At 37.8% G+C, this 18188-nt stretch overlaps 4 protein-coding genes and 1 long non-coding RNA gene across 9 annotated transcripts; 2 read left to right on the forward strand and 3 right to left on the reverse strand.

Annotated features, from left to right (window-relative positions):
• Window positions 1-588: 588 nt before the first annotated feature.
• LOC111800252 (L-type lectin-domain containing receptor kinase VIII.1) lies at window positions 589-3329 on the forward strand. Its single transcript, XM_023683856.2, has one exon. The coding sequence runs from the start codon at window positions 968-970 to the stop codon at window positions 3161-3163; it is 2196 nt and encodes a 731-aa protein (XP_023539624.2). The 5' UTR covers window positions 589-967; the 3' UTR covers window positions 3164-3329.
• A 1456-nt stretch (window positions 3330-4785) lies between these two features.
• On the forward strand, window positions 4786-6199 carry LOC111800253 (DNA-binding protein S1FA). 3 transcript variants are annotated; one of them, XM_023683857.2, is made up of 2 exons: window positions 4786-4945; window positions 5782-6199. In XM_023683857.2, exons 1-2 carry the CDS (start codon window positions 4925-4927, stop codon window positions 5995-5997), a joined length of 237 nt encoding a protein of 78 aa, XP_023539625.1. In that variant the 5' UTR covers window positions 4786-4924; the 3' UTR covers window positions 5998-6199. The 3 variants fall into 3 exon arrangements, with proteins under 3 accessions (XP_023539625.1, XP_086982110.1, XP_023539626.1); XM_087125984.1 differs by having other exon boundaries at window positions 4789-4940; XM_023683858.2 differs by lacking the exon at window positions 4786-4945 and adding an exon at window positions 5025-5365.
• A 1620-nt stretch (window positions 6200-7819) lies between these two features.
• LOC147791550 (uncharacterized) lies at window positions 7820-9273 on the reverse strand. The gene has a single exon (XM_087126027.1). It carries the CDS (start codon window positions 8901-8903, stop codon window positions 7851-7853), a length of 1053 nt encoding a protein of 350 aa, XP_086982153.1. The 5' UTR covers window positions 8904-9273; the 3' UTR covers window positions 7820-7850.
• A 1617-nt stretch (window positions 9274-10890) lies between these two features.
• Window positions 10891-13859, reverse strand: LOC111799794 (uncharacterized). 3 transcript variants are annotated; one of them, XR_015422295.1, is made up of 6 exons: window positions 13352-13859; window positions 12671-12761; window positions 12186-12366; window positions 11920-12061; window positions 11740-11847; window positions 10891-11516 (listed from the first exon to the last, which is right to left on the reverse strand). It is a non-coding gene; the product is annotated as an uncharacterized LOC111799794 (long non-coding RNA). The 3 variants fall into 3 exon arrangements; XR_015422294.1 differs by having other exon boundaries at window positions 11740-12061; window positions 12186-12374; XR_015422293.1 differs by having other exon boundaries at window positions 11740-12061; window positions 13352-13858.
• Window positions 13860-14745: 886 nt separating this feature from the next.
• LPPGAMMA (Phosphatidic acid phosphatase (PAP2) family protein) lies at window positions 14746-17941 on the reverse strand. The gene is made up of 2 exons (XM_023685112.2): window positions 17055-17941; window positions 14746-15080 (listed from the first exon to the last, which is right to left on the reverse strand). The coding sequence occupies exon 1, from the start codon at window positions 17747-17749 to the stop codon at window positions 17081-17083; it is 669 nt and encodes a 222-aa protein (XP_023540880.2). The 5' UTR covers window positions 17750-17941; the 3' UTR covers window positions 14746-15080; window positions 17055-17080.
• Between the last annotated feature and the right edge of the window lie 247 nt (window positions 17942-18188).

Consider the following 18188-nt stretch of genomic DNA (forward strand, 5'->3'; position numbering starts at 1 on the left):
CGAATATAATTCCAATTTCTTAATGCTTAAAATGTAAAACTGTGATTCTTACGTTAAAAATAATTGGCCTTCAAAAGCACTCCACAATAAAAGAGAAAAAACCAACCAACGTGAGCCGTCCGATCAAAATCTAGTCAAGATTCAATAATTAGACCCGAGATACTGTGCGTTTTTAACCAACCGTGGGGCCCGCACATAATTTTAAAATCAAAATCAGCCACCATTTTTCTCGAGATCTCCTCCCGATTTTCTACGGTCGTGATGCGCTGTAGCCCTTAATCAAACAAATCGCGACCCTACAATGAAAGTAACGTAAATCAGACGGTGGTACGTGCTTGTGAGCCTGATAAGTCCGAAATGTGACGTGGCGTTAAAACGACGCCGCTTTTATGGACCTATTACTAGGAGAAGCCACACTCTATATGAATTTCTGTTGACTTTTTTTTTTTTCTTTTGTTAATTTCATTTGTTTAATTAAGAAAAGAAAAATGCAATAATTTAAAATTTATTAAGATTTAAAGTTTTGTAAAATTAAAGAGAAAAAAATGACGTGGAAAACCTAATCCCACGCTTGGTTTTTGGCAGATCAGCTGACATGGATAGCGCGTTGAACCCACCGCCTAAAAGACTGACACGTGGGTCGGAAGGAAAACAGTGGAATACACGCGCAATGGTAAGGCACGTGAGACAAAAAACGTCCACTCTGTAAAAGAGATGTGAAACGGAGAAAAAAAGAAGAAAGTTTGCTTTATCATCGAAAAATTACCGTTGTGAATGTACACGTGTCAGAACGACAGTCCACTTGTCCCATTCACAAAGTATTCCTTGTTTGTATGCTGAGGTTTTGTCTATTTTTAAGCCAAAGCAAATACCATTCTTCCCTCTCTCTCTCTAAGCCCGTGATTTTTTCATCATCTTCTTCGTCGGAAACAGAGATGGATTTGAAGAACAGAGCTTAATCTCAATAATGGTTAATTTCTCTCAATTTTCCACGTCATTTACCTTCATATTACTTCTATTTTCCTTTTCCAGTGCTGGCATTTTCAATTCCGCCGCCGTAATCGCTGTAACCGCCGCCGCCGCCACAGAGTTCGACTTCGGCACCGTCGCCCTCAGTAGCTTGAAGCTCCTTGGCGATGCTCACTTAAATAACGGGAGCGTGATGCTTACGCGCGACCTTGCCGTCCCCAACTCCGGCGCCGGCAGAGTCCTCTACGCCCAACCTATCAGATTCCGGCAGCCAGGGATTGACTACCTCGCCAGTTTCTCCACATTTTTCTCCTTCTCCATTACGAATCTCAACCCTTCGTCGATCGGCGGCGGGCTGGCGTTTGTAATCTCGCCGAACGCCGACACTGTCGGCGGCGCTGGAGGGTTCTTGGGCCTGGCCGACGAGAGGGGATTGGGATTCGTGGCGGTGGAATTTGACACGTTGATGGATGTCGAATTTAAGGATATTAATGGGAACCATGTCGGATTGGATCTAAACGACATGGTTTCGTTGCAGGTTAAAGATCTGGATGGAATTGGAATCGATCTCAAAAGCGGCGATACGGTGAATTCTTGGATCGAATACGATGGGTCGTCTCGGATCTTTGAAATTTTCGTTTCTTATTCGAATTTGAAACCGACAGAACCTTTGTTGTCGTTCAATCTCGATCTCGACCCGTATTTGAACGATTTTATGTATGTCGGATTTTCCGGTTCGACTCAGGGGAGTACGGAAGTTCACAGTGTGGACTGGTGGAGTTTTACGTCGTCGTTTGACTCAAATTACCCACCGGGGGCGGTTCCGCCGCCACCGACGACGACGCTGATGAACCCAGCAGCCAATATCGCTCAGTCACCGCCGCCGACGCAGCCACCGTCAGGGTCAAATTCTGTCACGCAGAAGGACACCAAGTCGCCGTCCTGCCACAACGGACTCTGTAAGCAAAACGCCGGCGCAGTGGTCGGAGTAGTGACGGCGGGGGCGTTTGTTTTAGCATTATTTGCTGGTGGGTTAATCTGGGTATATTCCAAAAAGATCAAACGGGTGAAGAAATCAGACTCCCTCGCTTCAGAAATCATCAAAACGCCGAAGGAATTCACTTACAAAGAGCTCAAAATCGCCACGAAATGCTTCAATTCGAATAGAATCATCGGCCATGGCGCTTTTGGGACTGTTTATAAAGGCATTATGCCGGAGACCGGCGACATTGTGGCGGTGAAACGGTGCAGCCATAGTACACAAGGGAAGACAGAATTTCTCTCTGAACTTTCGATCATCGGAACTCTCCGCCACCGGAATTTGGTCCGTCTTCAAGGATGGTGTCACGAAAAGGGCGAAATTCTACTAGTTTACGATTTGATGCCAAATGGGAGTTTGGATAAAGCTCTATTCGAGGCCAGAACGCCGCTGCCGTGGCCTCACCGGAGAAAAATCCTTCTCGGCGTCGCCTCCGCGTTGGCGTATTTGCATCAAGAATGTGAAAATCAGGTCATTCACAGAGACATTAAAACCAGTAACATAATGTTGGATGAAGGATTCAATGCCCGATTAGGCGATTTCGGGTTGGCCCGACAAGTGGAGCACGATAAATCACCGGACGCCACTGTCGCCGCCGGTACAATGGGGTATTTAGCCCCGGAATATCTCCTCACCGGCCGTGCAACGGAAAAAACCGACGTATTCAGCTTCGGCGCCGTAGTACTCGAAGTAGCCAGCGGTAGACGGCCAATCGAGAAAGAGACGGTTTCCGCCGCCCGCGGCGGAAGATTTGGCGTCAATAGTAATTTGGTCGACTGGGTTTGGAATTTACACCGAGATGGACGGTTATTGACGGCTGCCGACGGGAGACTCAGCGGCGAGTTCGACGAATCGGAGATGAGGAAAGTTTTGTTAGTCGGGTTGGCTTGTTCGCACCCGGATCCAATGACCCGACCCACAATGAGAAGCGTAGTGCAAATGTTAATCGGCGATTCAGAGATTCCGATCGTCCCTCGGGCCAAACCGTCGACCAGTTTCAGCACCGCCCATTTGCTTCTCACTTTACAAGACAGCGTGTCCGATCTCAACGGCATGATCGCCATTTCTACTTCCTCGTCCGAGGTGAGTTTCAAGGGCATGGATCTGATCTCGCTGGATGATCGGACGGTAGAAATCCATCAAACGTCAGAATAATTATCCACTCATACGGTACATATATTTCACAGAATTAAATTATTGTATTTTTCAATCTTATCCAATATTTTATTCTAATTTAATGTATGACAAAATAACCAGGCATCAGCACTCCAACTAAGATTGTGGGGCCCACAGTTTATTTATTAATTATTATTATATCTTACCCTTTTTGGGATTCTGGGTGGATGGTTGCTTTCAAAAAATTAACCTCCTTTTTTTTAAAATAAAATACTAATTAATTATCATTAGTGATTAATTATGTAACTTTATAAAAAAAAGTATTGATTAATTAACTAAGTTTAAAATTTTCATAATTATTAAAATATATTTATTTTTTTAGTTTGAGTTTAAATAATAATAATAATAATAATAATAATTGGCGGGACCGATTCTTTTTTAGATTTGAGAATCTTCACAGATTCCTCGATAAATTAACCATTTAATATTATATCAAAATTCATAAATTTTTAATTAGTTTTTTTAGTGAGACATCGATGTTTCCCATTGGCGGGAGTGGTGTTATGATCAACACCTTTAAATGGTTAAGTCAGTGTTTATACTATGTCGAATGGAGGTAGGGTAACTCTTGTGTACCTTGGAGGCTAGATGGTCCCAATATTACAACATTCCCCCACTACCACATGGTCGTTTCGTACTTGAGACACTGTAATGGAGATTTCGAGATTCGATAATGCCTGCCTTGAATAAGATCTAATCGAGCTCAATAAGTTTTTCCTACATACCCTCAAATCTTGTCTCTTTAGCTCGATGAGGCTGGAAACCCTCACCTAGGAACAGATCGATGTAGGACTATATGGTTGTTCGTACATATGAGCCTACGTGGACTTCACCTCTAACATATTCGATCAAACAAATAATAGAGACAAATGATAACTTCTTATATTTGTGTCGGTCTATTATTATTATTATTATTGTGTTAAATTATTGTCCAAGTTACTTATAAAGTTTGGTAAATGGGTCTTGCTTGAAAAATTTATTAGCTTATAGTGACACGTGGAATATTTAATTGTGATTGTCACATTGATTAACATTTTCAAACCATAGTATATACAATTAATTCATTGATTATTGCATTCAATAATATAGGAAGTAGTTTATTAGCCTATTGGTAGAGGCTGCTAGGATATATATACCACGTGGCATTATGTGATTGGATTATGCAACAACATACTTGCTTAAGTGGGAACTTGTCTCCATTAAAGGGGATTTGAAATTATTCATCATCAACTATATAATAAAATAAAATAAATAATTTTAGTTGTTGGAGGACTTTGGATTTATATAAGAATTTATTTAAATCAAGAAAAAATAAAATTATTTATTTTATTTTATTATATAGCTATTTGGGTTTGAACGGGTTCCAAACGTTGGGCCTTAAATGTTATTGGGCTTATTATAAGGCCCAAAGGGTAGGGGAATTGGGCCTTGGGGAAATTTTTGGTGCAAGCCCACGTGGTCGGTAGCAAATTTTATAACCTGAATATTTTAAATTTAAAAAATATATATTTTTATTTAATAATAATAATAATATACGACGAGCGTACATGAGCCCATTACGATGAAAAGAGCGGCCCATAGAAAGCGCGGGACTGAGATGGACCAAATCGCCGATTTATATGAAATCTTACCCTTTTTTTTGCTGACATTTCTCCGTCAAAGCTGCACCGCCAATTCGATCCAATTTCGTATATTCGGGATCTTCTTGCTGGCCGATCTAGCCAGCTCTGAGTCGTAGTCATGGCGTCAGCCAATGGTAAGGTACGATTGTCGAAGGAATCCCGCTTAGTTTCTTGCTTTTTGCGTTCAATTTCACGATTTGTCCGTTTTGGATTCCATTTTTTTTTTTATTGTGTTCGAATGCCTTTTTCCTTCAATTTTATTGTTTGGATCTATCTGTGTGTGTTTAGAATCGTCTTTTCTTCTTTTCTGAAAGCTTGATTTCATCTGGTTGGGCGGTGATTTGATTAGCGAGTGCTGGTTTGGATCGGAATTTTGTTTTGGTTTTCTTTTTGGCTGGAATTCTATGGGAGGAAAATTGAGCTTCTGATTGTTTGGCCCACGCATTATAGGACCTGTAAATCTAGGTTTTTGGTGTGGAATTTGTCTTTTGGGGGAAATTTTAGGGAAAGATGAATCGTGCGGGCAAATTGTCGTTTCAAATTGGGGAATTTCGAGCCGGTAGGTTGTGAATGTGTAATCAGACTGTTCTGTTATATATGCGTTCATCATTAAAGCTTGTTTAGCATTTGAATCTACTATTTGTTTTATGGAGAAATAGTTTAAGATCGAACAGGGCTAGGTTTAAGAAATCTGATGAAGAGAAGCCAATTTGGTGTATGCCCTAGTTTTGAATTAAGATAAATTTGAACAGAATTGCCTGTTATTAGTTCTCGAATGGTAGTTTCTCATTAATAAAAGTGGATCTCCATTTCTGAAAGCGTCTAATTAGTAATGCCTTCATGAAATCTATGCATAATTAGATCATCCATTACTCAAGGAAAATATGAAATGGTGGGTTTTGTTCATTGAAGAATCAACTTCAATTTTGTGGCTCATTGTGATGGTGTATTAACTGTTGTTCTGTAAGTAAACAGGGAAATGTGATGAACGATGTTGCAGCAAAAGGATTCAATCCAGGGCTAATGGTACTTCTTCTTGTTGGTGGGTTGCTGCTGATTTTCCTCATAGGGAACTATGCACTTTACTTGTATGCACAGAAGAATCTCCCTCCCAAGAAGAAGAAGCCAGTTTCTAAAAAGAAAATGAAGAGGGAAAGACTGAAGCAAGGAGTGTCTGCACCTGGAGAGTAAAAGAAAAAAATGACCAAGTGTTTAACTTCCCGAGGTTTCCTTCTTAGAACGGTTTGATTTTCCCCACAATTTTCATACATAGACTGCCTAGAAAGTTCTTACAGTTGTTTATTTCTTTTACTTGCTGTCTCTTAACTCTTCAGGAATTGATCTTGATTGTGAGTTTCTAACTCATATTACATTACATGGGCTCTTTTCTCAAGGTTCCATTGGTTCTTTTCTGCTTATTCTCCTTTTTTTGGTACGCACCAGAAAGATTTCTGTTTCTCCATCTTTAAACAGCCTTAACTCAGTCCTTTTTACTGTTAGAATCTTTTCTTTTTCTGCCTTTGAATCTTGCAATAAATGGTGGGGTTAGATTGTAGAGTCTCTATAGGGTTGAGTGATGGATTTGTGTAACTCTCTGTTTGGAAGATTAGAACACACTCTTTTGAACAGGAAGACACTCATAAATTTGTCACAAGGAACATGTAGTCAACTAAGGAAGAGACATGTTCCTCAAGGGGCCATTACTACCACTTATTTGAATCACGTGGAACACTAGAGACCATTGAAGCACAGAAAAGCTTACCTTTTACTGAAGCAAGTCATGTTGTCCCCCCTTGTGTGTTTTTTGTGGGATTCATTGTTTTCAAGTCTCCATCAACATAATTTCGAATGCTCTGCTGATATAAAAACACACTGCTTTTAGCCTTTTACTGTTTTGTCATGTTGGCTGCTAGCTCAGTTGCTTGCTTTACTATACTCCCGCAGGCAAGTAAGTCAGTGGCTTTTGATATTGGGCAATAAAGCACCCCATTTTTTGCTTTAACATTGCTTGTGGTAAAGGCACAGTACCTGACTCGACTCTTTTGAAATTAGGTTATGCGCATTTGTTTTTGCTCCTATGGTAGATGGGGGACAAGTATTTGTTTTATGCATATGTTGTCATTGTCGTTCACACCCTATCAATTCAATTTGAGCACGTTCAAATAGTCAAAAGACCTATTATTGAATAGGATATATTTGGTTTATTTTTTTATTTTTTTATTTTTTATAAATATAATTTTTTTAACGTGGTTTCTGTTTTTAAGTTTCATCACTAATTGCAAGACCCCATCAAGAAGAGGGGAAATATTTCATTCGTGGAAATCTATCAAATTAGACAATATCTTTTAGTAATAAACTTAATAAACTTATATTACAAATGGTATTAGAGTTAGACATAGGCAGTGTACAAGTATTAAAGTTAGACACAGGCAGTGTGCCGCCAAGTAGAAGGGAACTGAGTTTTTTTTTTTTTAACATTATTTACAAGGGTGTGGAAAGAGACTGACGTCGATACATAATGGACTTGGGCTCTTACACTAATTCTATCCCATTAAACATCACGAAACGAGAATGTTTGGACATGTTCATCGACAAATTTGAAGGACATGTTCATCGACAAATTTGAGATCTGTTCATATGATTCACCCAACAAAATTGGAGTGGTGAAAAATACAAAATTGGAGTGGTGAAAAATAGAGGAAGGAGTGAAGAAGAAGAAAGAGGAAAGAAAGTATATAATGAGACAGGACATGTGAAGGAAACCAATGAAAAATGTAATAAATATTTTCTTATAAATAATAAAGAACAGAGTCGGAGAGTATCCAAAGATGCTATATTTAAATTCCCTCACTTCCCATCACTCCTCCAACTGTCTTCACAAATTGAAAGAACCACTAAACTGAACTAAAACCAAACCCATTAACAGTTCAAAGATTGTTCATAAACCACAAAATTTACAGAAGAACCAAAAAATATATATATATCAATATTCATGTTTTTTATAAATAAATAAAAAATAATAATAATAAAAAAAAAGGGAACACTTACTGTATATCATGAATTGTGTTTGGTAAGCATGAATCAGGAATCCCCAGCCTTATCTTTTTCCAGAATCCAATTTCTGGGTTCATCTTCTCCGCCGTTCTCGACGGTTCTGATTTGCAACGTGTCAAAATTAATGGCCGGGATGAACTTACAAGCCCATCTTCATCATCCCCTGCTTTTTCTCGTTCGATAATGGCGGATTTGGTGATTCTTTCTGTGGTGGAATTCTCTATGTTCTGCACAAATTCCTCGTCTTCCTCGAATTCTAAGCCCCCACTTGGATCTTGATCCGAAACTGAGGCTCTTTGGGATGTGGGTTTCTCAATCTCGACTGCTTTTCCGCCATTGTTGGGCTTTGTGCTATGTTCCTCGTCTTCTTCTTCTTCTTCTTCTTCTTTCAGATTTTCGTCGTTTCTCAGAGGAGAGCCCCAGAATCTACTCGCTAATGATGTCGATCGATATGGAGCAGATCTGCATCTTGTTAGTAACAATGCATTTTTGGGCGGCGAAGAATTAGAAGGAATAAAAGCTTTGGCTGTTGCTTCTTCATCATCGTCGTGGACGGCGGCGGCGGCGGCGGCAACTTGGGTAATTGGGTTTGAAATTTCAGCTCTGCCGTGGAAGGGAGTTTCACGCGGCGGCGGCGGCGGCGGCGAATCTATTTTAATTTTGGGTTTTCGACGGAACCCACCTTGGAAAAACGAGACCCATCTCTGGAAAATCGGATAAGAATTGGGTTTATTTTTTCTTCGAAACCAGGGACAAAACAGGGCAGCACGGAACCAGCAGCAACGGCGGCGCGTGGAGGCACATCGACGTTTGCGGCGGCGCGTAGAGGAGCGGCGAACTCGGACTTGGCCAATACAAGTGACTTTAGGGGAAGAAGGCTCTTGGGTTTCATGGGCGTTGTTCTTCTTCCTCATGAACATCATCGGACTCGAACGCCTTCCTCTGCTTTTGCTCCCCACATTGCTCCTCAAAAACCTCATCAATGGCGGCGGGAATTTCTCCGTCCGGCCTGGACTAGATATCGGCTTCGCCGATGGCTTCATTTTCAAAAACCCTCCTCCTCCTCAACTGTCCCAACAAATTCTTCTCCAGAGCTTTCTTTTGGCTCCTCCCACCGCAGTCGGCGCCGAGCAAATGGGTGGTTCCCGGCAGAGTTCTTCACTGGTAGAGTTAGAACTGAGAAGGCTTCGTTGCGTTCAGGAAATTTATGGGTTTTTCATTATTTATTTATTTATTTATTTTCTTTTTGTGGGGAAATATTTGTTTTGTGTGAATATTTATATGAGTGCGTGCACGGATGGTAAATCGAGTGCAGAGATTTTTGTATATTATAAGGTTTGGAAGGTTTTTGTCTGTAGGGGTTATTTGGGTAATTTCAAGTGGGTTTAATTTATTTATTTTTAATATTCATAAAGTAGCCAAGCCACCTATTAAATATTTCTTTTTTAAATGAAAAAGGGTAATCTATCTATAGCCGTTTCAGGGCAAAGGTTGAAAAAAATGTATTTAAAAAATGAATTTCCTTTTACATATTTTTTTAAAAATAAAAACGGTATAAATTTTGTTTTTTAAAAAATCGAAAAAGTCATACAAAATTACCCATAATATTAGAAAAAAAAAAAAAAAAAGGTAATAAAATAATAAAGAAAATGTGCCTGATTTGGTTTGAAAAAATGGGAGAAGCTTTTCCCACTTCTTTACTCAACTTCGTAATCATTTCACCTCATCCATTCATTCATTCAATTTTGATTCAACCCATTTCCCCTTTTTCATCATCAAATTTTCATATTATTGAGGATAATTAGGAGTGAGTCAGATGGTTTAATTTAGTGAGAGATTATGAGTTTATGAGTGAAAAATACTATCTCTACTGGTATGAAGCGTTTTGAAGAAGCCCAAAGCAAAATCATGAGAATTTATGGTCAAAGTGGACAATATTATACCATTGTGGATATTGCGGAGAGTCTTGATTCCTAACCGGGTAAATGCATTTTGGGGATTGGTGGATATATCATACCATTGTAGATATTGCGGAGAGTCTTGATTCCTAACCGGGTATAGGCCTTTTGGGGATTGGTGGATAATATCAAAACAAAGGATTTAACTCAAAATATTTTCAGGAGTTGTACATTTTCTTGGAGAGATGGATAGAATCCATTTTCTAAAAGATTCTGGCTTTCATGCTTTGGTGGGTCTCCGAGATCCTTTCGATAACCTATGTTGTAGATTGCCTATCCAATATTGCTGCCTACTATTATCAAAGCTGAACTTAATAAAAATGAGCAGGATAAAGTCATATGAGATCCTTTCGATGACCTATGTTGTAGATGTCATATCAAATGTACTCTTAAATTTTGTTGAATAAAGAACTCAAAAACATGGACGGAATTAGTTAATACTCTAAAAATAAAATAAAAAAATCTTTAAAAAGTTAATTCTTTTAAGTAAACACTTTAAAGATAAAATTATCCCAAACAAAAAAAAAAAAAAAAAAAAAAATGAAGCAGGATAATTATAATGAATAAATTAAGATATAAAAACATTTTTAAAAAATAATTTTAAAGAAAAATCAAACATTCCCCTATAAAAGTAGAAGCTTTTTTTTGTTTGTTTTAGGGTGGGGGTGGTATTAATGCTCTAATAATAATTGTGATTTATTCACCTAAAACTTAGTCTTAAAATGGACGATTTAGGGCGTCCAATACGAAGCTTACGGGTGAAAGTTCAACTACGTAGGGTAAAAGTTATTTTCTTTTTAACCTTTTTTACTTTTTTATCCCCAAAAGTAACTTCTCTAAGAAAAGGGAGTATAGGGTAATATATATATATATATATAATGTTTTCTTCTCTTTCTTTCCTTGACTTCTAAGCTTTTTAACCTTTTTGTTAAGCATCTTTTACGTTTAAGAAATCAGTATTATAAAAAAATAAAAGAATGGTTTGAGACATCTATGAGATAACTAAATTTGACCATTATACCCTTTTGTAAAGTTTTTTTTTTTATTTTTTTATTTTTTTATTTTTTTATTTTTTTATTTTTACATCATGTGACACATGTAGCATAAACAAGCCACATGAACCTATTTTATTAAAATTAATTCTAAATTAAATGAAATTCAATGGTTTTTATATCAACCAAACCACATGGTGGATGGTAACCATTTTTAATACCACATGCTGCCTATCATAAATAAATAAACATTCAAATATCATTTTAGTCCTATATTTTGTTTTATTTCATTTCAATCCTTATACTTCAATAAACGTCTTTTTATTCAACTAATTTTGATTAAAATAAATAAATCCAAACGAACTAATTTTAAGACTTTTTGAAAATATAGGGGCTAAAGTAGAATAAAGCCAAAATACACGACTAAAATGCTATTTTTCTAATTCTATTTTAGTGTTTGGTAATTTTTTTTAGTTATTTAGATCGTATTAAATAAAATAATAAACTAAAAATAAATAAACCAGAAGACAATATGAATAATAATGAAAGAAAATTGTAATAAAGTAGACAATAAGCAACTTTTAGCAGAAAAAAACATACCTTTGTACACGTCAAGAAGAAATTCTTGCTTCTAGAGAGTAAGCAGGTACACGTGTCAATAAAATTCCAGCACAGCATGTCGGTGTCTCCTCCAGCATGGCAGCTTCTACCTCGACAAAGCGAAATGCCAATATAGTCAAATCATATAAAGAGAGTGCAAAACACTTAAAATCAGAGCAGCATCAATCACCAGTAGTCTCATTATATTATTTTAAGGATTGGAGAAGACCCACTTCCTCTTCGTTTCCAAACCCCACCAAAAAGATGGGGCTTCGGACTAAGCTAGTAGTTTCATCCTGCCGACAAGAACACAAAAAGGTCCAACTTACATTGCTGGCTTCCATCCTGGTGAGGCTATCAAACTCAACAGAGAATCATTCAGTCAAGTGCTCTATATCTCATATGCTCGAGTACGATCTCTATTGGAATAATCTCAACTGTCGAACAAAGAAATTGTGAGTCTTGAAGGCGTAGTCAAAAAGTGACTCAACGTCAAACAAAGGGTGTACTTTGTTTGAGGATTCCGGAGAAAGGAGTCGAGGCTCAATTAAGAGAAGGCTATTCGAGGAATCCATAGGTCTTAGCGCAAGCTCTATAGTGTATACTTTGTTCAAGGGGAAGATTGTTGGTGGGGAGTCCCACATCGACTAACTACGGGGATGATCATGGATCATGAATTTATAAGTAAAGAATACATCTCTATTGGTACGAGGACTTTTAGGGAAACTAAAAGTAAAGCCATGAGAACTTATGCTCAAAGTCGACAATATCATACCATTGTGAAGGTTCATGATTACTAAGAATGAAGTCCGCTTTGGGCACCATGCAGTTCAGATTCCAGCTCCACAATTTGACTCTCCTGCGGTTCAATAAGCAAATGGCAGTTTCTGATCCAGTTCAGCTGGTACAGCTCCATGCTATAGATAAGCATGTAATTCACTAGATGAAACCTTGACCTGCAATACTTGGAAGGCAAAATACCAACTAAATCAAATTAACACTAATTGCAAATCGTTCTATCAGTTATGAACCAAGATCTGCTTGAAAATTCTGAACTTCTATAGTTCCTGTGTTTCAAATTATTCATCCACCATTACAATGGAGATGGGATTAGTTGAAACATTAATGCAACAGAAGGGAAAAGGTGTGCACCATGAAAACTTAAAAGAATGTGAGCATGTAACCAGAAATTAGACATTCCTACAAGACATTGAAGGTAAATACTGCAAGTTCCCATTCTAAATACATTGTAGAACATACCAAGGGGGTGCCTTAGGCTTGGGTTAGGAATGTTCGGAGTCCAGGGTTAAATTCTTGGTCCTTTGGAGCTGGCCTGGGTGGGCTAAGTCTCCTGAAAAACAGTGGGGCGGGTGAAGCATTCAAAGATTAGTGGGATGGGTAATCAACATGAAGCAACCAGAGGAGCCCCACGTCCTAATTATAAAATTAAACCAAAAAACCAAGAAGAATGCACTGCAAGAACATAGGTTGCATAACTAAGTAGTTGTTCATAAGAACTCCAACGTATGCAGTTCCCTGCTCATTAAAGAATGCAACAAAAAGACATAGCTCCTTGTTTTTCTCCGAATTAGCTCGACAAACAACAAACAAAGAGTTATTTTAGAATCAAGTAACGTTGAAGATTAGAAACAATCGCGAACTCGTGGCGCAAGCCAAGAACTAAGTGGAATTATAATTATACATTTCTATATTAAATGATCGCTCAAAACGAAGATAACCCCCTTACTTAACCATGTTTTGATAACTCGGTTATCAATCAGTACACTATTTATGTTCTATATCACCATATGATCTTGAACATAAGATAATCAGGAGGATCATTAGCAGTTGAAACTTGAAATGGTTCTATTGGCACTATTCTTACTCAGGAACTGAACAGAAATAAAATAGTTTTAAGTCAAATGATCATGATCATCTTACCTTTGGAATGGCAGGATTCACACTTGGCAGTGCCTAGTTCTTACTAGTTCCCTCTTCTTCAAACAAACAGAAAACCTCTCCGAACTCTTCTTTGGCTCCATCGCCAAATGTCTACCACAATTCCGCACTTCAACATATTTACCCACAGCACCGACTCCTTGTTTTCTTCCGTAATGCCACCAGATTCCTCTCGATCTCCGCAACTCTCATCACATTTCTTCGGTTCTTCTGTAGTTTCATCAGAGTTTACACCGGCCTCCAAAATGCGCTTTGCGACCAGTCCGGTTGATCCTGCCACTGCCGCCGCCAGAAGCACCTGCCATATCGAAATCGAAAAGTAAAAATAGAACCGCAGAGTTGAAGAGAAAGAGAGAGAGGATGATTTCGAAGAAATGGTTGCTGGTGTGGTGGAGCGCCGCCGTTGATGGTCAGCGCCACCGCGACACTTCATCGAACTGATTTGGAAAGAGCTTTCAGAGGACTGTGTCACGCTTCCCGCTTTAAAGCGCCATCCCCACGATGGGATACATCAAAATTAAAATTTTCATTTTCAATTTCGTGGGCCATTGTATGGGCTCGGTCACTTCGTATGGCCCAATTATTTGGGCCTAAATTGAGTGTAACGAGTTTATAGTTTGGTTTTAACCAAAGTTTTAATTTAGTTCATTAATTTTGATTTATTAAAATTAGTCCCTTAAATAGTCCATAAGAATCATATTTTATCATAAGCTTTATTAAATCATATAACTTCCATCAAATCATAGAAACTATATTTATACCTCTCATAAGAATGATAATTTATTATATAATTTGACTCGCTTAACGAACAAACAGTTCACTTCCTAACTATGAAAGTATCGTTTTTTAAATCTCTCGACATTATTGAAACTTTTTTTAAAAAAATTAGAAATATGGTTAAAGGGTATTTTTTATGTTTTTTTTTTTTTCTAACTAGTTTAGAATTTCAAAAATAATTTTTTTCAAATGAGAAAAAAAAAAAAAAAGAAAAAAGAAAAGGAAAGACCAAAACCCCAATACACATAAACCTCACTCAATAATCATCTAATTAAGCTTATAAATATTGCGTTAAATTATAAATTCGGTCCTTTTAGTTTTGGGAAAGTTATAATTTAATCATTATAGTTTGATGAAAAATATTATCTACCAAGCCATAAGGACTATTTCCGAAAGTTTTATCAAATCCTAAGTTTATGCTATCAATTTACACTTAGAAATATCAAATTCTAGTATTTGATCTGCAAAAGGCAAAGCTGCGTATTGATCGGACCAAATATAGAAACGCACGGATCGACTGTGTATGGATCACTGGCTAAGGCGACTAAGCCGGTTGGCCGAAAGGAAAGTATCCTAGTGAGAACTAAGAAACAAAGACATAGCATATTCAATCCAGAAGGAGATTTAAAATTAGGTCTACTTTAGTATATTTTAGTAGAGAAGATCCTCTGTACCCAAATAAATGAAAAACTGTGCAGGTACCTTAATAAAACATTTCAAACTATGTTTATAAATTGAAGTATTAAATGATCAATGTTTATACCTAATTAAGGCTGTCTATGAGCAGAAATATCACGGCAGCCAGTAAGTAAAGTCTCTTCAGTAATCTGAAATGGTGAATTGATCCCTTTGCAAAGCTGGTTTCTTTGGGTGTTTTCATATATCATAACCTGGTTCTCCTGAAACAACATTTTCAACAGCATTCTTGTCTCTCCTGAAACAAAATCAAAGATACAAACCCAATAAATTTACCAGAAACTGAGATAGCAGCTCAAAAATTGCAGCCATTGATAAGTAGAACACGATTCCTATAGGTGTTCGAATTAGCTTGCGCATATCTCGACTAAGGACTAAGGTTAGGAAATTGCTTCCTTATCCTACATATTTGACATGGAAAGTACTTATATCCTGCATTGCTGGCTATCCAGGATGGCTGCCACGAGAGCCAAACAGATTTCGACAAGTTTAGATCAAAGCAAAATCTCCCATGATTTGATACAATTACAAGGGAATGGAAAAATAAAAGCGAGACATGTATACCAGATAATGTTTCTATGATGTCCCACATTGGTTGGGGAGGAGAACAAACCACCATTTTTAAGGGTGTGGAAACCTTCTCGTAGCAGACGCGTTTTAAAGCCTTGAGGAGAAGCCCGAAAGGGAAAGTCCGAAAGGGAAAGCCCAAAGAGGACAATATCTGCTAGCGGTGATCTAGGTCGTTACAGTTTCTTCAGCCACACTGTTTGACTTTACTATCAGCTGGATTTTTCTTCAACACTACCCAAACAAACTTCAATGAAGATGGACAACATAATCTATTCCACCTAGTATGAGATATGGGTATCATAAATAAGCAAACTGTGCCAGAACTCAAAACTCGAGAAGCTTTTCCTTTTGGTATATCTTTGCAATAGAGTAACGGGTTCATGCAACTTCTTATCTTTCTACCAACCTAAACATAACTTAATTGGTTAAGACATATACTCTTGATCAAGACCTCAAAATCTCAAATTCTCCTCATGTGTTATTGAACGCCTAAAAGAACTTCCTAAGAAGATAGCCGCCATCGGTTGCAATAACAACCGGAATCCATGTTATCACAGTTTATTCTAACCATCGCTATCTATCTAGTGACTTTCTAATTCAAATAGGCAAATTAGCATGCCTCAAAGCTCAACAACCAGTAACAAGAAGGAACATCAAACTGTACTCTCAAATCCTTGATACAAGAACGAAGATAAGAGACAACAAGCTAACCAGAGAACTAGAAATCGAGGACAGATTGAGAACTATATATTCTCTCTCAGATTCTTACACCCATCAAAATATATAAATAATTTAACCTTATAAATGACATAAGAAATCCAGCTTGGATGAATGATCGGGTTATATAAGAGCGTAAAATAAATGGAAAAATGAGATCCAAAAAATTAGGAAAATGCATTTCAAAAGCTAACTTCGATTCTATTTGGTTATTGAAACAAATTTGGCTACCTATCGGGGCTTATGCACTCCACAACTTTCTTATGTCATGGGGTTGGGAATACTGAATTTAGCTGTCAACCCTAGTAAGCACGTGAAAAACCTTTCTCCCCTTTCTCTAATAATCTCGTCCGCTTTTGAAGGGGCCTTGGCCTAGCTTACTAAGCACTAGGAGCATTACGATTACTAAGCACTAGGAGCATTATGATCTGCAGCTCAAATGGTACCTTATGAAGTCTCTATCAGTCTTATTCTTATTGTGCGCCTTGTGAGCGCATTTGGATCTGCGGAGGCAATCGCTCCGATGTTCTCCTAACCCAAACCGGGAACAGACTGGAGGGAATTTTTATAACTTCAAGAAGTGCATGCAGAAAAAAGTGACACTTCAGATTCCCGCAACGGCAAGTAAAACAACCTTTCGGGCTAGCAGAGATTTCACAAAATACTATGTCCACTACAAAGACAATTGCTTCTTAATCTCCTATGATATCACCTTCAAACATTCTCTAAAAGAATTGATACCATAAAACATTCAATATCGGATCAAAGTAAAGTTTTTGTCATAACAAAACCAATGAATATTCAGCAGCTAGTGGTTACAATGATCATTATAAAATCAATGAGCAAAACAAAGCATGCCCGATTAGGCAATGTGAAGTTAAAGCACAATTTTCAATTTATATTTCTCTAAGATTGAAAGATATACCTTCTCACATATCAGATCCCACTCGATCAATCGCACTTACAATCCAACTTTTCTCTAGCAGCTCTTGCATTATCATACTCAAATTTCAAAACATTGCTTATGTGAGAAGTGTCCTTGATGTAAAACTTCCTGCCAAACTGGCTCTCCTCAATCGCCGGGAAGTAGCAGAAAAGCACAGAATTTACAACCCAGAACCACAGAGCTCCAAGGAACATTCCGAGCGTAGCACCAGCAAAAACCTGCGCAACACTATGGTATCCCAAATACACCCTCGAATACATCGTCAAGAGAGCCAGAGACCAAGCCAGTAGGTTCATTATCCACTTGCTTTCAGTCCCCCATAGTCCAATTCCTTTATACGACAATAAAGTGAAGTACATAGCGAAGAAAAACATATACTGAGAGTGACTAGAGGGCCAACCATGCGAATCACACATTTCCAATAACGCACAAGTCTCAGGGCGAGCTTGCTGAACAGACGTCTTGATGAACTCATTGATGAATTGAGAGATTAGGAGCCCTAGCGCGAAGAACATACCCTGTAATTCGCGGCGGAAGATGAAGTGAGAGAGAAATCCACCGAGGCTGATGAAAACAGGGACTAACGATACCCAAGCCAAGAAATGGCCGAGCTGATCTCCCCTCTGGTACCGGACATGCGTTAAGGACACCGCCTTAAGTGGTGCAGTCGCCATGGAAATGGAATATGGCTAAACTTCAAGATTGAATCAGAGGTTAATACGTGAGATCTGAGGAAAATCGGAGTGATTTGATCGAATGGTTCAGAGGATTGTTCACGACAGAGAATCAAAGTGCGAAATTGCGATGAAAAATTGAAGTCCTGGATGGAGAAAGAAACTACGACCGAAATGAAAATCTAAAAAAATTATAATAATCTTTATCTCAATCATATCCAATTACTTTGTTTTCAAGAGCACTTGAATTTTCACCAAAAAAAAAAAAAAAAAAAAGAATTTCGAAATAACCTAAAAAATTTTATTATACCCTTGAATTTTTTTTTTTTTAATTTCACAAAAACTTTTTTAAAAGTTTTGGGGTATTTTTTAAATAGTTCGTGTTAATATTTTTTTATTAAAAAACTAACAAAAAAAAATAATATTTTTAAAGTATAAG

This window comes from Cucurbita pepo, chromosome 8 (assembly GCF_057944985.1).
Source record: "Cucurbita pepo subsp. pepo isolate OVF chromosome 8, ASM5794498v1, whole genome shotgun sequence".
NCBI classification, from domain to species: Eukaryota; Viridiplantae; Streptophyta; class Magnoliopsida; order Cucurbitales; family Cucurbitaceae; genus Cucurbita; species Cucurbita pepo.

Coding starts and splice junctions, on each gene's coding strand:
- LOC111800252 (XM_023683856.2), top strand. CDS start 968: ATGGTTAATTTCTCTCAATTTTCCACGTCATTTACCTTCATATTACTT.
- LOC111800253 (XM_023683857.2), top strand. CDS start 4,925: ATGGCGTCAGCCAATGGTAAG. Junction 4,946..5,781: donor TGGCGTCAGCCAATGGTAAG/GTACGATTGTCG, acceptor GTAAGTAAACAG/GGAAATGTGATGAACGATGT.
- LOC147791550 (XM_087126027.1), bottom strand. CDS start 8,903: ATGAAGCCATCGGCGAAGCCGATATCTAGTCCAGGCCGGACGGAGAAA.
- LPPGAMMA (XM_023685112.2), bottom strand. CDS start 17,749: ATGGCGACTGCACCACTTAAGGCGGTGTCCTTAACGCATGTCCGGTAC.